Here is a 22,128-nt window from a genome sequence, read left to right on the forward strand (position 1 = left end):
CAAACAAAAAACAAAAAAAAACTACAACAAAAACAAACCAAAATTGGGTTTGATGCTTTCACTTCATTGTTAACGTAAAGGATAAGTAGTAACACTGGTGTCGGGACCATACTTCTCTGTCAATGAATGGCAAGGGGGCGGTTCCTGTTTCACTCTCTGAATGAAGTCACGGGGCGTTCATTCATGGTAGTTTGACTTTGTGATGCTCTTGCTGGTGACAGAGTGATAAAGCTGATGGTGGATTTTGCAAGATACACCTGAGGTACAGGTGCAGGGAGTTCTAGAGTGTGTACTGATGATAATGTATACTGTGTTACATCGTGGGCTCTGCATCCTTTACACTCGACTGGAACTTTGCACTATGCACACACGTGTTTCGCGGAGAGTGGTGTTGAGCTCTGTGCCAGGCGCTGAGTCAGGCTCTGGGGTGCAGCAGTGACCCTGGCGGTCAAGCCCCGCCTCGCCCCGCCAGCTCCATCTCCGCAGAGAAAGCTGAGCTGGGTGCTGGAGATCGACCGCGGAGGCTCTTCCGCGGAGCGCCGCTAGGGGGCGCGCGAGACAGGACGGAGCTGCGTACTTTGTCCCCTCGCGCGGCCCGTCGCCCGCTTCGCGGCGGGAAAATCCGACCCGGCAGCGTACCACCGCTGCTGTCAGCCCTCGCGCGTTTGCCCAGGGTCGGCCCGCAGAGATGGAAGAGGAGGCGGAGGCCGAGGAGCAGCAACGATTTTCTTACCAACAGGTACAGGAAAACGGGGGCCCGGCTGGGCTGGGCCGGAACGGCGCCGAGTTTCCGTAGAGAAAAGGACCCCGAGGCCCCAGGCGGCCTCTCATCGGGGCGTGGTTGCTGCCGCGGGTGGTTCTGGGATGTGGTTTCCGCGGCAACGCGTCGGACCTTGGGCTGCGCCGGCCCCGGAGGAAGCGGTTCTAGGGGAGCGCGCGGGCTCCGGGGTCTGGCGGCGAGAGGCCACTTTCTGGCTTTGCGATGAAGCCTCGGTTTCCCCTTCTCAGATGGGGTTGTCATGAGGGTGGAACGTTGGCATTAGAGACACTACAGGTGACACCCGTAGCGCGGTGCGCGGGTCGGAGCTCTGGAACGCTGATCCTGGAGGCGTCGGCCCTTTGTTACAGATGAGGGGCTGCGCCGCTGGGACTAGGTGCGGACCAGGCTTAGTTGTGGGTTCGAATCTCCGCTCTGCCAACTCGTGGTTGTACTGACTCGGCCCAAACGCAGTTTTTTTCCTCTGCAAAATCGTTGTAAGAATAACCACTTGTCAGGGTAGCTGCGGGCATCCCATTCGTTCCTTTCATAAGCGCCGGGCTTACAGAGCAGCAGAGGCTGAGAACGTTACAGTGCTGTGAAGAGGCGAAAAGCAGGACCCGGAATGGCAACCTTAAAGAGGACGGACTGAAGAAACGCGGCAATGAGCTCCAGACGCGGGAGTTTCCGCTCTACAAAGTTAAATTGCAGCAGCTGTCTACCCTATACCTTGTATTTTGAGAAGTTCAAACCTTCAGAAAAGTTGCAGGAACTTGGTACTGAACGGCTAGATGCCTGTCACCTCGATTCCACCACTAGTTAGCATTTTGCTGTTTGCTCCCTTTCTTTTCCTTCATCGGAGAATTAATTGCAAATATTTTGACACTTCGCCTTTAAATTTTAATTCTTTAGTACATATCTCTCAAAAACAAGGCATTGGGGGCACGGTGGCTCACGCCTGTAATCCCAGCACTTGGCTGGGCATGGTGGTTCATGCCTGTAATCCCAGCACCTCAATTACTTGAGTTCAGGAGTTCAAGACCAGACTGGCCAACATGGTGAAACCCCCTCTCCTAAAAATACAAAAATTAGCCGGGTGTGGTGCCTGTAATCCCAGCTACTCAGGAAGTTGAGGCAGGAGAATTGCTTGAAGCCGGGAGGTGGAGGTTGCAGTGAGCCGAGATCACACCATTGCACTCCAGCGTGCATGATAGAGCGAGACAAAACAACATCTTAAAAAACAAACAAAGCCCAAGGCATCCTTCTACATCATCTCAATAAATTGTCCCACTCAGGAACTTTAATATTGATAAAACTATTGAATGTGCAGTCCATTGTCAAGTGCTCCCACTTGTCCTAAAGATGTTCCTTTTCACTTTTTTCTTTCATCCAGGATTCAGTTAAGGATGAGGCGTTGCATTTAGTAATCTTGTCTCTTTGGTCCTCCCTACCCTCTTCTTTTTGAAACGGAGTCTCCCTCTTGTTGCCCAGGCTGTAGTGCGATGGCTCGATCTCAGCTCACTGCAACCTCTGCCTCCCAGGTTCAGGAGATACTCCTGCTCAGCCTCCCCAGTAGCTGGGATTACAGCCGCAAGCCACCACACCTGGCTAATTTTGTATGTTTTTTTTTTTTTTTTTTCTTTTTTTGAGACCGAGTTTCGCTCGTTACTCAGGCTGGAGTGCAATGGCGCGATCTCGGCTCACCGCAACCTCCGCCTCCTGGGTTTAGGCAATTCTCCTGCCTCAGCCTCCTGAGTAGCTGGGACTACAGGCACGCGCCACCACGCCCAGCTAATTTTTTGTATTTTTAGTAGAGACGGGGTTTCACCATGTTGACCAAGATGGTCTCGATCTCTTGACCTCGTGATCCACCCGCCTCGGCCTCCCAAAGTACTGGGATTACAGGCGTGAGCCACCGCACCCGGCCCAATTTTGTATATTTAATAGAGACGGGGTTTCACCATGTTGGCCAGGCTGGTTTTGAACTCCTGACCTCAAGTGATCTGCCCGCCTTGGTCTCCCAAAATGCTGGAATTACAGGTGTGAACCACTGTGCCTGACCCGCTCTTTTCATTTTTGTGTAATTAGTCCCCAGAACAGAGCCTAGCTCTCAATAGACAACAAATGCTTACTGATGAAATGAAGCTGCAAAGATGGGCTGAGAAATCTGCCCCTCAGCTGTGATGAGCCTATAGAAGATTCCCCTCCATTCACGTAAACAACTGTTCTTGGCAGTTGGTAGACAGTAGTGAACACAACTGACAGGGTCCTGCCCTTGAGGAGTTTGGTGATTTAGTCTCTAAGTGCAGTGATGCCCCCAGCCCAGCCATGGGGAGGGGAGGAGGAGGAGGAAGGTCTGAGAAAACTTCCTGGAACCAAGAGCATTCAGAAGAATTCATATCCTGTACCCTGACCCCCACCTATACCCAGAAAAGATGACCTTGAGCTGGGCAGGGTGGTATGGGCCTGTAGTCTCAGCTACTCTGGAGGCTGAGGCAGGAGGTTCACTTGAGCCCAGGAGTTCGAGGCTGTAGTGTGCAGTGATCACACCTGTAATCTTCATGCCTTCCAGGTTGATGATGGCTCTTTGGCTCTCCTCCTACCAAAGGCCTCAATTTATCTGGTCTTGTGAGGTCTGAAATTCAGGAAAGCAGATGCCCTCCTCGTCTGCCTGTCCTCTATCCAAGGGTAGACTTGTGCTTTTTACAGTTCCTCCTCCTCTGGCCTATGCATTGAACACTTGCTGGTAGATTTTCTTCCCTTGCAGGTTCAGCTGTCACCATGTGCAGCTCAGCTCTGTCTTCGGCACCGAGACAGAGCACCCACAGGTGGGCTCAACAGAACTCTGTCGACACGTGGCCAAGACTGTTGCTTAGCTTGTCTGACACTCGAGGCTCTTCCTCCCCTCTCGGCACTTTTCTGTAAGAGGCAGAGAGATGTTTTTCAGTACCAAAAAGGGTTGCCAAGGGACAGTGAGGGCCCTGTGGGGGTGGCCTCCCAACCCTCCAGATCGGGAGGGGGCGGGTGTGCCCTCTTGAGCCTTTCCTGTGTTGTTCTCTACTTTTTTTTTTTTTTTTTTTGAGACAGAATCTTGCTCTGTCGCCAGGCTGGAGAGCAGTGCTATGATCTCGGCTCACTGCAACCTCCACCTCCCAGGTTCAAGCGATTCTCCTGCCTCAGCCTCCCAAGTAGCTGGGATTACAGGTGTGTGCCATCGTGTCCGGCTTTTTTTTTTTTTTTTGTATTTTTAGTAGAGATGGGGTTTCACCATGTTGGTCAGGCTGGTCTCGAACTCCTGGCCTTGTGATCCACCCACCTTAAATTGCTGGGATTATAGGTGTGAGCCACCACACTCAGCCTGTCATGTACTTTTGTCCTCTGTGACATGCAGGCCTGGGGCTGCCAGGGGCTTACGGCAGAGGGATGGGACCTTCTGTATTTACTCGATTAACCGCCGTAAGGGCAAAGTTCCCTGCCTGGTTTCTCATTGTTTCCCAGACACCTAGCATGTGCCTTTACTCAGTCAGAGCTCCGTGTGCAGATGGTTTGGAATCAGTGAGTAAAACCACCCGGGGCCTTGGCAGGCACCGGTCTGACCTGTCTGTCTTCCCGCTGACTTGCCATCTAATTCCTTATCTTTATCTGCTGTAAATCATAACCGTTAACAAGGAGGTAATGTTTCCACAAGTCACACTCCAGTGGGTCTCATTAACTTATTAGTACACTTGAAAAGCCACTCAGCCATCATGGAAAGTGCCAGAGGAATTAGGCTTAGCAGACCCTCTCCTTTGTCTTAATTTTTTAAGGCTTGAAAAGCTCTTATTTGCAACCTTACCCATGAAATATTTCGATTTTTTCCCCCAGAGGCTAAAGGCAGCAGTTCACTACACTGTGGGTCGTCTTTGCGAGGAAGTTGCCTTGGACAAAGAGATGCAGTTCAGCAAACAAACCATTGCGGCCATTTCGGAGCTGACTTTTCGACAGTGTGGTATGAAGCGTTGGCCTCCCTAGCCATGTCTCTATCCCCAAAGGTCGATTTGACCTGGGAGCCGTGCGTGGGTGGGAGCGGTGCGTGGGTGGGAGCCGTGCGTGGGTGGGAACTGTGCGTGGGTGGGAGCGGTGCGTGGGTGGGAGCGGTGCGTGGGTGGGAGCGGTGCGTGGGTGGGAACTGTGGCGAGTCTGACCGAGAACATTGTCATCATCATACATTCTTCATGAAACGCTTCTTGGCTTTGAGATTTGTATATTTTATGGAAAGAAGTATGTTTTTCCTATTATGCTAACACTGGGGCATTCACGCCTTTATTTTAGTGTGTGTTAAACTGCCCTGATGGCTGGAATCTCATTAGACATTAAGTTTTTTGTTTCAGTGCTTTGTAACATTTTTATGTCACCCGTAGTTGTCTTTGACAGCCGAGCTTGTAGCATCCGTATTTGCTTAACTTCAGAGGGGAAATGAATGACCTCGAAAGCCTTAACTATCGCGGAAGTTAAAGGATAGTTTCTAGAAGCCAGAGGTGTAGTCACAATTAATAGAAGGCTTGTAATAAAGGGTGGAGGGCTCTGGGAAGGACAGGGGGGTCATGTGAATAAAAAAGCTAAAAGCTCTTACGGAATGGCGGGGCTGCTGGAAGCGCCTCTTCACCTTTGAGGGGGTTTGTCGTATTAGTCACTGCACTGGCTCTAGAAATCAAGGCATCGCTTTTCCTGCTTCTGAAATCGGATGGGAGGGAACCTAAAGTGTGTATCTTTTTTCTCTTTCAGAAAATTTTGCCAAAGACCTTGAAATGTTTGCAAGGTGGGTAGAGAACCTGATTATCCGCCGCTGCGTGTGTCTAGTTCTCTGGAGCTCTCCATCTGGTGGGGTACTTCAGGAGAGCTCTAGCTATTCAGTTTTCCGTGTGTTTTGTGGAGGCTGGTCTCTAATGATGGTTCTGCAAGAACACGACGCCTGCTTCAATCACGGTGATTCAGACTTATTTGGGCATTTTTTAAAGTTTTCCAAGTATTTTCTGTTAACCCAGGTTATTCAGTTCTAAGTTAAAAAGGTGTGAATACTGTCTCCTGGACTCTGAATGGGGTGCCTGTGTGAAAAACCATGTTGCTGGGTGGTCTGATTGCTCAGGGTCTGAGAACACAGTGCCTGGGGGTGGCCGCCCCTCGCGGAGGGAGCCGCAGCGGGTCCCGGAGGTAATTGCTTGCAGGTGCACACAGAATGGCAGCCAGGGGCTTTCATTTGCCACATTTGTTCCGAGTGAGACACACTCCTTGGAAAGTGGGTGACTTGCTTTCAGCTGCTAAAGCCTCGGCTTTTACAGGTGATTTATGCTCAGCTCTTCAATTAGTACCGCAGGTAATTGAAAACAATTGCACCGAATTGCTTTTATGAAGCAATTTGAATGACGAAGGCCTGAAAGGGCGAAAGCTTTCTAATTTGCTGCCACTTGGATTCGGTGCCAGCCTCTCCCACACCCCTTACTTTTCACCTTGCTCCGGTTAGCTCTTTGTTTCTCAGATGCATGTTTGGAATGAATTAAAGCAGTGGGTTCTCAGAGAGCAAGCTCTCAATCTGTCCTATTCCTTTGGATATTCGTCCCTGAAAACCGCTTAGCATCTTCAGCTTGGCCAGAAGGGATAAGATCGTGTGAAGGGATACCGATAGCTCATGTGGCTTAGTCACTGTGGATTCAGGCGCTTGCCCTGGTGGGTGGCCCTCCTCTGCGGTAAAACATGTTTATCACCTTTATTTGCTATTTCTTTGTTAGCTGTGGTGGGGGGAAGCAACGAAAATTTAAAATACTTAAAAACAATATACGTAAGAGACATAGGGTCTTGTTATGTTGCCCAGGCCGCTCCTGAACTCTTAGGGTCAAGCAATCCTCCTGCTTTGGGCTCTCAAAATGCTGAGATTACAGGTGTGAGCCACCACGCCCAGCCTGAAAATACTTCTGTAAAAATTCTGTAAACAAAATGAAATTAGAAACAGCATAGTAACACATTAGGCTTTCAGATATTCTGTTTTTAAAAGTACATAAAAGATTGCTTTTTTTTTTTTTTTTTTTGAGATGGAGTCTTGCACTGCTGCCCGGGTTGGAGTGCAGTGGTGCTATCTTGTCTCACTGCAACCTCTGCCTCCCAGGTTCAAGAGATTCTCTTGCCTCAGCCTCCCAAGTAGTAGCTGGAATTACAGGTGCCCACCGCCATGCCCAACTCATTTTTTGTATTTTTAGTAGAGACGGGGTTTTGCCGTGTTAGCCAGGCTGTTCTTGAACTCCTGGCCTCAAGTGATCCGCCTGCCTTGGCCTCACAAAGTGTTGGGATTACAGGTGTGAGCCACCGCCTCTAACCCTTTTTCTTTTTTTTTGGAGACAGAGTCTCACTCTGTTGCCCAGGCTGGAGTGCAGTAGTGCAATCTTGGCTCACTGCAACTGCTGCCTCCTGGGTTCAAGTGATTCTCTTGCCTCAGCCTCCCGAGTAGCTGGGGTTACAGGCATGCACCACCACACCTGGCTAATTTTAGTAGAGATGGGGTTTTGCCATGTTGGCCAGGCTGGTCTCGAACTCCTGACCTCAAGTGATCTGCCTGCCTCGGTCTCCCAAAGTGCTAGATTACAGGTGTGAGCCACTGTGCCTGGCAAAAGGTTGATTTTCTTTTGCTGGGTACTAGCAGGGAAAGTGGTGTGTGAGTGTGTGTGTGTGTATGTGAGAGAGAGAGAGAGAGAGAGTCTTAGACTGTAAGCTCCACAAGGAAGGACATCTTTTACATAAAAGAGTTTGTGGAGGCCAGGAGCGGTGGCTCACACCTGTAATCCTAGCACTTTGGAAGGCTGAGGCAGGCTGACCACCTGAGCTCAGGAGTTCGAGACCAGCTTGGGCAACAGGGTGAAACTCTGTCTCTACTAAAATACAAAAAAGAAATATTAGCCTGGAGTGGTCATGTGCACCTGTAGTCCCAGCTAGAGGTAGGAGAATTGCTTGAACTCAACAGTTGGAGATTGCAGTGAGCCGAGGTCATACCACTGCACTCCAGCCTGGGCAACAGAGCGAGACTCTGTCTCTTTAAAAAAAAAAAAGTTTGTGGAGCGGCTGACTCTGAGAACTGAGTGAGTGCAGAGTTCAGTGATGAGGCTCCAGGAGTCTGGGGTGCAGCTATAGGCAGGGAAGCACCCCCTCTTCCTGGTACAACCCACAAGTACAGGTTTTCTTTGAAGACTCATCCTTTGTCTGAATTCCAGTTTGCTTTCATACAAAAAAGCATTGTTTTAAAGTTTATCTCAGAATAAAACTGATATTCCTGGAAGGTCAGCTTCAGTTATCTTGTGGATTTGAGTTGTCCCTGTCACACTTTCTCTACTCCCAAGACTATTATCACCCCAGTTTGAGAAAGATGTTCTGTTTTCAAGTCAACTATGTATTAAGTAGTCTCTGTAGGCTGGCCTGGGAACCTAACCAGTATTTGTAACATTGTTTCATTGAGACAACTTTGTTTTCTTTTTCTTATTTCTTTTCTTTTTTGCTTGATACAAGGTGTCTGTTAGGCTGGAGTGCAGTGGCAGGATCATAGCTCGCTGCAACCTAGAGCTCCAGGGCTCCAGTGAGCCTCCCAGAGTTTTGGTATCACAGGCAGGAGCTGAGCCACCGTGCCTGGAATCTTTTTCTTTTTGGTGCGCTTGTTATGAGAAGTTTCTGTGAGACTACACATTTAAATTGTTATTGTTATTATTTTTATTGGAGTGGGAGGTAGACTTGAGAGCAGGGGCAACCGATGGAGTCTTGCTCTGTCGCCCAGGCTGGAGTGCCACGGCACGATCTCAGCTCACTGCAACCTCCGCCTCCTGGGTGCAAGTGATTCTCCTGCCTCAGCCTCCCAAGTAGCTGGGATTACAGGTGCCTGCCACCATACCCAGCTGATGTTTATATTTTTAGTAGAGACAGGGTTTCACCCTGTTGGCCAGGCTGGTCTCAAACTCCTGACCTCAGGTGATCCACCTGCCTCAGCCACGCAAAGTGCTGGGATTACAGGCATGAGCCACCGTGCCTGGCCTTTTTTTTTTTTTTTTTTGAGATGGGAGTCTCACACTGTCACCCAGGCTATAGTGCAGTGGCACGATCTCAGCTTACTGCAATCTCTGCCTCCTGGGTTCAAGCAATTCTCCTGCTTCACCCTTCCCAGTAGCTGGGACTACAGGTGTGCACTATCATGCCCAGCTAATTTTTTTTTTGTATTTTTAGTAGAGACAAGGTTTCACCATGTTGGCCAGGATGGTCTTGATCTGCTGACCTTGTGATCAACCCGCCTCAGCCTCCCCAAAGTGCTGGGATTATAGGCACGAGCTGCTGTGCCTGTGCCTGGCGTTTTTTTTTTTTTTTTTTTTTTTTTTTGAGAGAGAGAGTCTCACTCTGTCACCCAGGCTGGAGTACAGCAGTTCAATCTCGGCTCACTGCAGCCTCCGCCTCCCGGGTTCAAGCGATTTTCCTGCCTTAGCTTCCTGAGTAGATGGGACTACAGACACATGCCACCACCCCTGCTAATTTTTGTATTTTTAGTAGAGACAGAGTTTCACCATGTTGGCTAGGCTGGTCTTGAACTGCTGACCTCAGGTGATCTGCCTGCCTCAGCCTCCCAAAGTGCTGGGATTACAGGCGTGATCTACCACACCTGGCCAGAGAATACACATTTAAATTCTAAATAATCAATTCACCTGCAGACTTTGGAAAGCAGCTGCTAATCTGAGTTGTGAATTTATTTTTGCAGTGGGGTGATCTTGGCTCACTGCAGCCTCCATCTCCTGGGTTCAAGCTATTCTCCTACCTCAGCCTCCCGAGTAGCTGGGATTACAGGCACCTGACACTGTGCCTGGCTAATTTTTGTGTTTTTAATGGAGACATGGTTTCCCTGTGTCAGCCAGGTTGGTCTCAAACTCCTGACCTCAAATGATCCGCCCACCTCAGCCTCCCAAAGTGCTGGGATTACAGGAATGAGCCACTTCACCTGGCCTGAGTTGTGAATTTCTTTCTTTAGCTTTGAAATCTCTAGTCTCCTAGTGTTGTTAACAATCAAACGTTTTGAAGAAGATACATATTTTATAGGAAATAAATTCTGGGAACATTTGGGAATCATCTTTAAAGCCTGTGTTACAAAGCGTATTATGTGAAAAATTGCTTTTTATTTTTCCTAGCTAGAGTAATTTTCTGGAGTTGGAGGTTTGACTTAGGAAAGTCTGTGATACGCAGTGGCTGGCAGAGGATGCGCCGCCCCTCCACTGAGGGCCTTAGTGCAGAGATAGCTGAGGCCACGCTGAAGTGGTGGGGAGGACTGAGAACATTGTTTACTAAACACTTTCTTGTAAACAGATAAGTTCACTCTGTAAACAGTTCATTATGCCTATTCCCTTCACATATTCCTTTTACTGTACTTTAAGAAGAATGTAAATACAGACAGCAACCTGGCTGTGAGGTTGAGACTGGGCCACACCGTCCATGGGCACTTAATATTCTCCACCCGGAACATCTTTGGACTGGCCTCCTTCTTTGTGGCTTCTGTTTCTCTCCTGTGTTCCTTGCAGGTTGCTAATTAGAAAGTTATCTCTTGAAGTGGGTATTATCTCAGGACAAGCAAATATTGTCAGTCATAATGAGATGACACGTGATATTTGTATATCAATATATGCAGAATGTGAAGGATTAATTTGGCCAAATTATGGAGAGTCATTTCTGTGTGGATTTATCTTTTACCTCTGCAGTTGTTGAGTAGGGACTCACCGTGTGTGCTGGCCACTTTGCCAGGTATTAAGGATGCAAAGATTCCTATTTATTCCTGCTTCCAAAGTACCTGTGTATTTTGTGGGGAGGTTAGAAATGGCAAGAAAGGGTGTAATTGGAGTAATATATTATTGAATAGAACTTATTGCCTCAAATTATCTTTCCTAGCAAAGATAAAAGGACTAGAATGAGAATTTGAGTCCAACTTGTGAGCAAGAAGCAGACTCCAGTTTAAAGGATGTTCTTTTACCTGGGTTATTGGGGAGGGAACCCATTAGTTACTTGTTGGGAATAGGGCATTAGGAGGCATCTGCATATACTCTTTCCTGTAAGTTAGCCCTTGGAGAAAGGCAGGATCTTGATGGAATAAAGCCATGCTTTGTGGAGCTTCTCTTTGTTCTTCTGTTTCCTGTCTGTTTAAGCAGGTGCTCTCTATTGTGAGGCTGATTTTCTCTGCACTACAGCTGTACACTGACCTTGCTTTTTCTGTGGCCTTAGCTGTGACCAAGCAAGCCACGTTTGGAAGAGCTCTAAGCCCTCAGCCCTCCTGTCTGCATTTTTACTCTTCGGGTACCCTTGGCCCTAAGCGGAGGTGGAGAGATGGGCCTCTGCTTTCTCCATCTCTTTACTTAATTGGGGTCTCAGGAACTTCACTAATTTTTGTGTCACTTTTGCTTAATGCCCTTTATCTAAAAGGACGGGCTACTTAGAGATCCCTGCTACTTTGAAGTCTGACCGTGAACTTTTGTGTTTCATCAAAACTTTAAATAATACCAAACATTTCGGTGACTTGTTTCTGCCCTTTCTGCAGACATGCAAGAAGAACCACAGTTAACACTGAAGATGTGAAGCTCTTAGCCAGGAGGAGTAATTCACTGGTGAGAGATGAATTTCTTTCCTCACTCCCCTTTCCCATCAGAATACATTATTCCCAATTAATCACTTGAAGCCATGAAGTTATTCCCCAGGGCACCTTGCATTAAAAACTAGAGATGGTTGAACCATTCAGACCTGCCTGTAATTTACAGTCTGGCTTTCATTATGATGGATTTTGCTAAGCCAATTTGAAATTTTCTAATCAGCACTCTCTGGGTTTTATAATTTGCCTTTTCTGTAATACCGCAAAACTTTGGCCCCATGTTTCATTTACAACATGATGTCAGAGACTAGAGTCTGTAGGGATAGTTTTGTTACTGTGTTCACAATTCTCTGAATGAGCCAGGTATGGAAGGAGTTTCTGTATGGCTGGATATGCAGGAAAAAGCACTTTTTCCATTTTTTCAAGTCCAGAAATCATTTTGACTAAGCCTCCGTCGTTCAGGTGGAGACTTGGAAATGTACTGGTCATCCCGGGCTAGTGCTGTGGCCAATGGCAGAGCCAGGCCTGGGACATTTCCTGACTGAGTCTCATGCTAGACACTAAAGCAGTGGGGGACCCTCGTGTAATGTGGGCATCATGAGGGCCGGGGCTTTTGTCTCTTTGTTCTCTGCTTCATCTGTGTTGCCTAGAGCAGTCCTGGCACACAGGAGGGGCTTAAGGAATCGTTGAATGAACGAATTTGTATAGCAGTTTATGGGAACTTTTCCAGATACTGTTTAAAGCTCACAGCTTTTTTTTTTTTTTTTCAATTTTTATTTTAGACATGCAGTCTCTGTTGCCCAGGCTGTTCTTGAACTCCTGGGCTCAAGCAGACCTCCCAGCTTGGTTTCCTAAAGTGCTAGGATTACAGGCGTGTGCTACGACTTTTTTTTTTTTTTTTGAGATGGGGGTCTCACTCTGTCACCCAGGCTGAGTGCAGTGGTGCAGTCATTGCTCACTGCAGTCCCGGTCTCCTGGGCTCCAGTGATCCTCCCACCTGAGCCTCTCAAGTAGCTGGGACTGCAGGTGCATACCACCAGGCCCAGCTAATTGTTGTATTTTTTGTAGAGACAGGGTTTTACCATATTGCCTGGGCTGGTCTCAAACTCTTGGGCTCAAATGATCTGCCCGCCTTGGACTCCCAAAGAGCTGGGATTACAGGTCTGAGCCACTGCACCCGGCCACAGCTTTTAATAATAACACGGCTTATTGGCTGGGTACAATGGTTCACACCAATAATCCCAGAACTTTGTGAGGCCAAGGCAGGAGGATTGCTTGAGCCTGGAAGTTTGAGACCATCCTGACCACATAGTGAGACCCCCATATCTACAAAGAACTTAAAAAAAAGAAAAAAAATTGAAGCTGTATTTAATTTTAAGAAATATAACCCAGGTGTTTCTGTCCAAATTCTTTGAGTCAATGGTGGTTGTGGAGGGTTTAATTTTGTTTATTTGTTTTAGGTTTGTAACAGGATTACAACCAGTTAGAAATACAGATTTTTTTGTGTGTGTGTAGCTAAAATACATCACAGACAAAAGTGAAGAGATTGCTCAGATTAACCTAGAGCGAAAGGCACGGAAGAAAAAGAAGTCAGAGGATGGAAACCACAATTCAAGAGAGCTGGCCGAGGCTGGAGTAGTGGAGAGTGAGCAGTAAAGTCTCCTGCTGCGTGGAAAATGCAGCCTTCCACAGGGAGAGCGACCTGGAAATGCATACGGCTGCAAAGGGAACTTTGAAGGAATAAGTAGTGATTACAAAGAAAAGAAAGGCTAAGGCGGCTTTTTGTGCTGAATTCTCCACATTGTTAACTGCAAAAGCTAGTTTAAGAGGACAGGAAAGTCATAAGCAAAATACTCCCGGGTCTCATTCCAGCACATAAAAATGGTGTGTAATTGAATGGTATATATTGGAAATTATATATCTTGCAATTAAAATTGTGTGAGCAATTAAACATGGTTGACTTTTTCAAGCAAAAATCAGTTATTCATCTTTTGATGTGATTTTCTAGGCTAAATGACAATCTCTGAAAGATGAATAAAACAATTTACTGGCCGGGCGCAGTGGCTCAAGCCTGTAATCCCAGCACTTTGGGAGGCCGAGGCGGGTGGATCACGAGGTCAAGAGATCGAGACCATCCTGGTCAACATGGTGAAACCCCGTCTCTACTAATACAAAAAAAAAAATTAGCTGGGCATGGTGGTGCATGCCTGTAATCCCAGCTACTCAGGAGGCTGAGGCAGGAGAATTGCCTGAACCCAGGAGGCGGAGGTTGCGGTGAGCCGAGATCGCGCCATTGCACTCCAGCCTGGGTAAGGAGAGCGAAACTCCGCCTCAAAAAAAAAAAAAAAAAAAAAAATTTACTTAGCTTTTCTGGTTACTTTTTTTTTTTTTTTTTTTTTGAGATAGAGTCTTACTCTGTCGCCCAGGCTGGAGTGCAATGGTTCGATCTCGGCTTACTGCAACCCCTGCCTCCCAGGTTCAAGCAATTCTCCTGCCTCAGCCTCCTGAGTAGCTGGAACTACAGGTCCATGCCACCATTCCCAGCAATTTTTGTATTTTTAGTAGAGACAGGGTTTTACCATGTTGGTCAGATTGGTCTCGAACTCCTGACTTTGTGGAATGCCCACCTTGGCCTCCCAAAGTGCTGAGATTACAGGTGTGAGCCACTGCACCCAGCCACTGCTGGTGTTTTTAAAAACATGCCGCCTATGGTCACCATGTTAAAGGGCATATGTTTGGGAAGGGCCCTTTTCACTTTTTTTTTTTCTTTTTTGAGACAGAGTCTCACCCTGTCCCAGTTGGAGTGTGGTGACTCAATCTTGGCTCACTACAACCTCCACCTCCCGGGTTCTAGCGATTCTCCTGCCTCAGCCTCCCAAGTAGCTGGGACTACAGGCACACACCACTGTGCCTGGCGAATTTTTGTATTTTTAGTAGAGACAGGGTTTCACCATGTTGGTCAGGCTGGTCTCGAACTCCTGACTTTGTGATCCACCCACCTCGGCCTCCCCAGGTACTGGGATTACAGATGTGAACCACTGCACCTGGCCCCCTTTTCACTTTTTAAAGGTGATTTTCTTTAGAAACAGTTTCTGTTACTTTTTTGAGATGGAGTTTTGCTCTTGTTGCCCAGGCTGGAGTGCAATGGCGTGATCTCGGCTCACCGCAACCTCTGCCTCCTGGGTTCAGGCAATTCTCCTGCCTCAGCCTCCTGAGTAGCTGGGATTACAGGCACGTGCCACCATGCCCAGCTAATTTTTTGTATTTTCAGTAGAGATGGGGTTTCACCATGTTGACCAGGATGGTCTCGATCTCTTGACCTCATGATCCACCCGCCTCGGCCTCCCAAAGTGCTGGGATTATAGGCGTGAGCCACCGCGCCCGGCACTTTTTTTTTTTTTTTTTAAATATTTTATTGCGTTTTAGGTTTTGGGGTACATGTGAAGAACATGCAGGATTGTTGCATAGGTACATACATGGAATGTGGTTTGCTGCCTTCCTCCCCATCACCTATATCTGGCATTTCTCCCCATGTTATCCCTCCCCAACTCCCCACCCCCCGCTGTCCCTCCCCTAGTTCTCCGTAACAGACCTCAGTGTGTGATGCTCCCCTCCCTGTGTCCATGTGTTCTCATTGTTCAACACCCGCCTATGAGTGAGAACATGCAGTGTTTGATTTTCTGTTGCGTCAGTTTGCTGAGAATGATGGTTTCCAGATTCATCCATGTCCCTACAAAGGGCACAAACTCATCATTTTTTATGGCTGCCTAGTATTCCATGTTGTATATGTGCCACATTTTCCCTGTCCAGTCTATCATCGATGGGCATTTGTGTTGGTTACAAGTCTTTGCTATTGTAAACAGTGCTACAATGAACATTCATGTGCATGTGTCCTTATAATAGAACTATTTATAATCCTTTGGATATATACCCAGTAATGGGATTGCTGGGTCAAATGGAATTTCTGTTTCTAGGTCCTTGAGGAATCGCCACACTGTCTTCCACAATGGTTGAACTAATTTACATTCCCACCAACAGTGTAAAAGTGTTCCTATTTCTCCACATCCTCTCCATGATCTGTTGTCTCCGGATTTTTTAATGATCGCCATTCTAACTGGCATGAGATGGTATCTTAATGTGGTTTTGATTTGCATTTCTCTAATGACGAGTGATGATGAGCATTTTTTCATGTTTGTTGGCCTCATACATGTCTTCTTTTGAAAAGTGTCTGTTCATATCTTTCACCCACTTTTGAATGGATTTTTTTTTTTTCTTGTAAATCTGTTTTAGTTCTTTGTAGATTCTGAATATCAGCCCTTTGTCAGATGGGTAGATTGCAAAAAAGTTTTTTCCCATTCTGTTGATTGCCAGTTCACTCTAATGACTGTTTCTTTTGCCATGCAGAAGCTGTGGAGTTTGATTAGGTCCCATTTGTCTATTTTGGCTTTTGTTGCCAATGCTTTTGGTGTTTTAGTCATGAAGTCCTTGCCTATGCCTATGTCCTGAATGGTTTTGCCTAGGTTTTCTTCTAGGGTTTTTATGGTGTTAGGTCTTTTGTTTAAGTCTTTAATCCATCTGGAGTTAATTTGTCAGGAAGGGGTCCAGTTCATTTTTATTTTTTTGAGACAGAGTCTTCCTCTGTCGCCCAGCCTGGAGTGCAGTGGTGTGATCTTGGCACATTGCAACCTCTGCTTCCTGAGTTGAAGTGATTCTCCTGCCTCAGACTCCTGAGTAGCTGGGACTACAGGTGTGTACCATCATGCCCGGCTAATTTTTGTATTTTTAGTAGAGATGGGATTTCACCATTTTAGCCAGGCTGGACTTGAACTCCTGACCTCAGGTAATCCTCCTGCCTCAGCCTCCCAAAGTGCTGGGATTACAGGCGTGAGCCACTGCATCTGGCTGGCCGTGACTTTTCTCTATTTTGTAACAAAGCTATGGTTCTGCTCAGGGAAGTTTTGCTTGAGGGGAAAATCTGGGACTGCTAGATCAGAAGACTTTGGCATGACATCCTGTTTTGGTTTGTGAGAGAAAACGCTCCCAAGGGTGCCAGTCTTACTGTCTTCTCATGCCCTTGGGTTTCTTAGAGGTCCAGGCCTGCCTTTCCCTTTATGCTGTGGCAATACGGTGAAGAGAACAGGCAGGCATTTGTGGAGCCCTTTCTGTGTGCCAGGCACACACTGGGTACTCCACGTATTACCTCACTGATCTCCACAACTTTGTTAGTGTAGGTCTGATTCTCCACCTTCTCCTGATGAGCAAATGGAAGTTTGATGTGGTTAACCAGCTGCCCAGGGTCACCGGGCTATAGTTAGGAGACAGCGTTCAGATTCGGGGCTGCTCACTCTAGAATTGGTGAGAGAAAAGGGCATGCATTTGGGGTAGAATTTATACCATCTGTGCCCAAATCCGATCAGCACAAGACACCCCACAGCCTGACTCTGAAAGGGAGGCGCTAAGCTATGGCTGTAGTAGAGCACTGAGTTCACACTTCGTGGTTTCGGGTCTGCAGGTGGCTCAGCACTTGTCCTCATGTTAATAATATCTGTGTGTCCTATCAGTGAACAAAGAGTGAGTCATAAAGCCGTCCATCTTGTGTTCAGCCAAAGACCCACGTGTTAGCAGTTTCATTTTCGGATAAGCTCTCTTTAAAGTCCTTATTGGCCACGTGCAGTGGGTAGTGCCTGTAGTCCCAGCTACCTGGAAGGCTGAGGCAGGAGATTCACTCAAGCCTGGGAGTTTGAGACCAGCCTGGGCTGCACAGTGAGACCCCTGTCTCTTAAAAAAAAAAAAAAAAGGTTAGGCACGCAAATGCATGCCTATAGTCCCAGCTAGCTATGCAGGAGGCTGAGGCAGAGGATTGCTTGATCCCAGGAGTTAAGGCTTTAGTGAGCTATGATTGTGCTACTGCACTGCAGCCTGGGGGATAGAATAAGACCCCAACTCTAAAAAATAAAATTTAAAACTCATCAAGAACAGTTTAGGGAATAGATACTACACTTTCCAAAGGTGGAAAGATCGGGGTTTTCATCTTGGGTTTGCAACTCTAGTAGCTGTATAAGTTTCAGAGACTTTGTGCTTTTTTAAAAAAAAAAAATTGAGACAGGATCTCACTCTGTCGCCCAGGCTGGAATGTAGTGGCACGATCATGGCTCACTGCAGCCTCAACCTCCCAGGCTCAAGTGATCCTCCTGCCTCAGCCTCCTAAGTAGCTGGGACTGCAGGCATGTGCTACCATGCCCGGCTAATTTCTTAGGTTTTTTATAGAGATGGGGTCTCAGCATGTTTCTCAGGCTGGTTTCAAACTCCTGGGCTCGGTTCAAGTGATCCTCCTGCCTCAACCACCCAAAGTGCTGAGATTATAGGTGTGAGTCACTGCACCTGGCTTTTTTTTTTTTTCTTTTCTTTTTTGAGATGGGCTTTTGCTCTGTCATCCAGGCTGCAGTACAGTGGTATATCACAGCTCACTGCAGCCACGAATTCCTGAACTCAAGCAATCCTCCTGCCTCAGCCTCCCAAGTACCCAAGACTACAGATGTATATTACCACATCTGGCTGAGTTTTCTTTTCTTTTTTTCTTTTTGAGACAAGGTCTCACCCTGTCACCCATGCTGGAGTGCAGTGGCTCAATCTTCACTCACTGCAGCCTCCACCTCCCATGCTCAGATGATCCTCCTACCTCAGCTCCCCAAGTAGCTGGGGCCACAGGTGTGCACCCCACCTCCAGCTAATTTTTTTTTTTTTGTGTAGAGGTGAGGTTTTGCCATGTTGCCCAGGCTGGTCTCGAACTCCTGGGCTGAAGGGATCCTCCTGCCTCAGCCTCCCAAAGTGCTGGGATTATAGGCATGAGTCACTGAACTGGCCTTTTTTGTTTTTGGAGCTGCGCTCTTATTCTGTCACCCATACAGTGGTATGATCACAGCTCACTGCAGCCATGAATTCCTGGGCTCAAGCAGTCCTCCTGCCTCAGCCTCCCAAGTGCCCGAGACTACAAGTGTGTATTGCTACACCTGACTAGGTTTTCTTTTTTCTTTTTTTTTTTTTTTCATCAAGGTCTCACTCTGTCACCCATGCTGGAGTACAGTGGCACAATCTTGGCTGACGGCAGCCTTGACCTCCCACGCTCCGGGATCCTCCTACCTCCGCCCACCCTCCCAAGTAACTGGGACCACAGGTGTGCACCACCACGTCCAGCTAATTTTTGTAGAGATGGGGTTTGCCATATTTCCCAGGCTGGTCTTGAACTCTTGGGCTCAAGTGATCCTTCTGCCTCAGCCTCCTAAGTAGCCAGGACTACAGGTGTGCATTGCCATGCCTGGCTAAGTTAAAAAAAATTTTTTTGTAGAGATGGGGTCTTACTATGTTGCCCAGTCTGGTCCTGAACTCCTGGGCTTAGGTGATCCTCCTGTCTCCACCTCCCAAAGTTTGCTACCTTCTTGAAACCCTCATTTTTATTTTTATTTTGTTATTATTTTTTGAGACAGAGTTTTGCTCTTATTGCCCAGGCTAGAGTGCAATGGTGTGATCTCGGCTCACCGCAACCTCTGCCTCCCAGATTCAAGTGATTCTCTTGCCTCACCCTCCCGAGTAGCTGGGATTACAGGCATGTGCTACCATGCCTGGCTAATTTTTTTTTTTTTTTTTTTGAGATGGAGTCTCACTCTGTTGCCAGGCTAGAGTGCAGTGGTGCAGTCTTGACTCACTGCGACCTCTGCCTCCCTGGTTCAAGCAATTCTCCTGCCTCAGCCTCCCGAGTAGCTGGGACTGCAGGTTCTCGCTAGCAAGCCCAGCTAATTTTTTTTTTTAATATATAAAGATCAATTTCCTCTTTAGTTTTACCAATCAGAATATTAAAATGCTACCTCATTGTTTTAGATGAAATTCCCCATTTAAATATATGACAATTAGCCAAAATTTAGAAATAGCTCCTTGCATCACTGTAGTTTTGGGCCTTTAAAAAAAAGTAAAGCCTTAATTTTAAGTTTGAATACAATGTGCAGCTTATATAACATATATATATAACATACATATAATTATATTTTATATATTATAAAGTATTATCCTTACTGTGAACTTTATTATGCTTCTGAAATTTCTCCAATCATTTCAAATTTACTTCGATAAAAATTTCCTTATATTTTGTGAACTGCATTTTAAAATCAGAATGTTACAAACTTCCATCTATAATAAAAACAAAATATTCATGCTTTATTAATAATCCTAATTAGAAAAGGATGCGATTAAGAGCTGACATAGCTAACAGAAACGTAAGAAAGGCAAACTTTTCTTGAATAAAAAAATAGGAAATACTTTAATGAAAAAATCAAGGACTGAAGGAAGGAGAAAATTTTCTAGACAGTAGCTGGTCCTTCACAATTTGTGTTATCGTGCAAATACATCATTAAATAAATACTCATCTGATATTTACAAAATAGAGGTAAGAGAAAAACCTAAAGTATCGGGATCTTTCATTTGCCGTCCCTCTTTCAATCTTCTGGATACATTAGTTTACATACCAACTAAACGTGATACTAGTTAACTATAGTTGAAAGCTTGTCAATTAAGTCATCAATCGTGTAAACAAGAAGTTGAATGTCTGCTTTTTCCTTCATTCGGTGATCACTGTGTTTTTCGAGGATGACATCCGCATCTGTGCTGAGTACTCGGTGGATGCCAAGGTACAGCATCACCCTTCATGCCATGGAGCAATCTTACAGGGCAGCTCACAGGAATTGGGCTGTGTAACAAGCAGTGGTGTTCAGTTTCTTTAATGAAACTGTACTGAATGTGATAAACTCCTTCTTCATGGTATTTTGATGGCATGCTCCACACACCTTTTTTGCCTCAACAGGAAGCTGATTAAACTGTGTCACTAAGCCATCTGCAGCTGTAGCTACACCAATAAGAGCCATAACCTTTTCTGGTCGTGCAATTGCAGCATGAAGCATAAGCCACCGCCGGAGGCTAGATCCAACATGAATCTGTGGCCCTTCGGCTAAGTCGTCAATTATAGAAAGATCATCTTTTCTCCATTTCCCCAGCGTCCGTTCCTCCAGGTTACCATCTGAACTTCTAACTACTAAGTAATCAAACCTTATGTAGGCGTGACCTAGAGATTTGCAAAACTCAATCGCCAATGCTTTTGTACCATTCATAATAGAATTATAGCCGGTGGCCAGGCACGGTGGCTCACGCCTGTAATCCTAGCACTTTGGGAGGCCGAGGTGGGTGGATCACCTGAGGTCAGGAGTTCAAGACCAGCCTGGTCAATGTGGTGAAACCCCGTCTGTAAAAAAAAAAAAAAAAAATTAGAAATATAGCCAGGGATGAAGATAAAATTCCTGGACTTTGCCTTTTAGCCTCTTATAAGCCAGGTTTGGAGACTCTAGTCGATTAAGGAAAGAGAATGATGTCTTTTATCTGCAAGCTGGAAGCCACCATGGCACCCACTGAGGCTTTGGTGCAAGCAGCGTGTTGAGGCCCCAGCAGGGACCGAAGGGGATGGCTGCCCAGCCCCAGCTCCGACAAGGTACCCAGGCCGCCACAGTGGCCATGTGTGCAACTGCCATCTTCCCGGCTGTCCAGTTTTTGTATTTTTAGTAGAGATGAGGTTTCACCATGTTGGCCAGGATGGTCTCGATCCCTGCGGAGGTTGCAGTGAGCCGAAGTTATGCCACTGCAGGCCAGTCTGGGTGACAGAGCAAGACTCATCTCAAAAACAAAAGCTGGCTGAGCTGCTGTGACTGTCTCGTCTGTAAGAGTAACTCAAAATTTTAGTGTCATTTGTGGGAATTATTTTGATACAGAAATAAAAGATGAAGCCACATACGATGTGTAAGCCTCTGGCCAGCAGGCCGTGCTGATCCTACCTAGGATTGTAGCGTAAGCGAAAAAACTGGCAAATTCAATTCACAATTGAGATTTTCCTTGTGAAGGTGTAAACCAGGACTTGGGAAAACTGAAAACAAGTATGTTCCCTTCTAGAAAGTGCTGTCAGTTTTGGGGTGCATTCCTTCAGTTTAGAGCTTTACCTTGGACACTGGTCATCTGTAGTAGGCTTGAGCAGATGTTTTGGATTTTACTCACTGTCCGGTTGGGCGAAGGGGTCTGTGCATTTGTCTGTGTGGTTCAGCGATGAGGGCCTGTGAGGAAGAGCCAGTGGGTGGCACAGAGAGGGGCTCTGTGTCCTGCACTCTCAGCAGTGGCTCCGGCCTTGGGAGGAGAGTGAGCCCTGGGAGCTGGCTGAGGGCAGGGCCGGGTACTGCTTCCCAGACTGACTGCCCTGCAGTACCAGTACATCTCACACGCGACACACACACAACGCGAAACATTATTTATCCTTAGTCGGGGTGAGGCACACTAATTTTGATTTCATTTGAAAGAAAAGTACTGGCCAATGACCCACGAGCGGGTGGTCAGGAGCAGTGATCACGCCTGTAATCCCAGCACTTTGGGAGGCTGAGGTGGGTGGATCACTTGAGGTTGGGAGTTCAAGACCAGCCTGGCAAACACGGAGAAACCCTGTCTCTACTAAGAATACAAAATTAGCCGGGCATGGTGGCACATGCCTGTAATCCCAGCTACTCAGGAGGCTGAGGCAGGAGAATCGCTTGAAGCCGGGAGGTGGAGGTTGCGGTGAGCTGTGATTGAGCCATTGCACTCAAGCCTGGGCAACAAGAGCGAAACTCTGTCTCAAAAGAAAAAAAGAAAACACTGGACCATCAGGAGTTTGAGACCAGCATGGCCAACA

The 22,128-nt window shown here is 46.9% G+C and overlaps 1 protein-coding gene and 1 pseudogene across 1 annotated transcript; one reads left to right on the forward strand and one right to left on the reverse strand.

The window, feature by feature from the left end:
- The first annotated feature begins 608 nt into the window (after positions 1 to 608).
- On the forward strand, positions 609 to 13,427 carry CENPS (centromere protein S). The gene is made up of 5 exons (XM_064363251.1): positions 609 to 739; positions 4,622 to 4,745; positions 5,522 to 5,555; positions 11,331 to 11,397; positions 12,894 to 13,427. Exons 1-5 carry the CDS (start codon positions 689 to 691, stop codon positions 13,032 to 13,034), a joined length of 417 nt encoding a protein of 138 aa, XP_064219321.1. The 5' UTR covers positions 609 to 688; the 3' UTR covers positions 13,035 to 13,427.
- Positions 13,428 to 19,842: 6,415 nt separating this feature from the next.
- LOC105731737 (palmitoyl-protein thioesterase ABHD10, mitochondrial-like) lies at positions 19,843 to 20,947 on the reverse strand (annotated as a pseudogene).
- Positions 20,948 to 22,128: the final 1,181 nt, after the last annotated feature.

Source organism: Aotus nancymaae, unplaced genomic scaffold, assembly GCF_030222135.1.
Source record: "Aotus nancymaae isolate 86718 unplaced genomic scaffold, 86718_ANA_hifiasm-v0.15.2.pri h1tg000053l, whole genome shotgun sequence".
NCBI classification, from domain to species: domain Eukaryota; kingdom Metazoa; phylum Chordata; class Mammalia; order Primates; family Aotidae; genus Aotus; species Aotus nancymaae.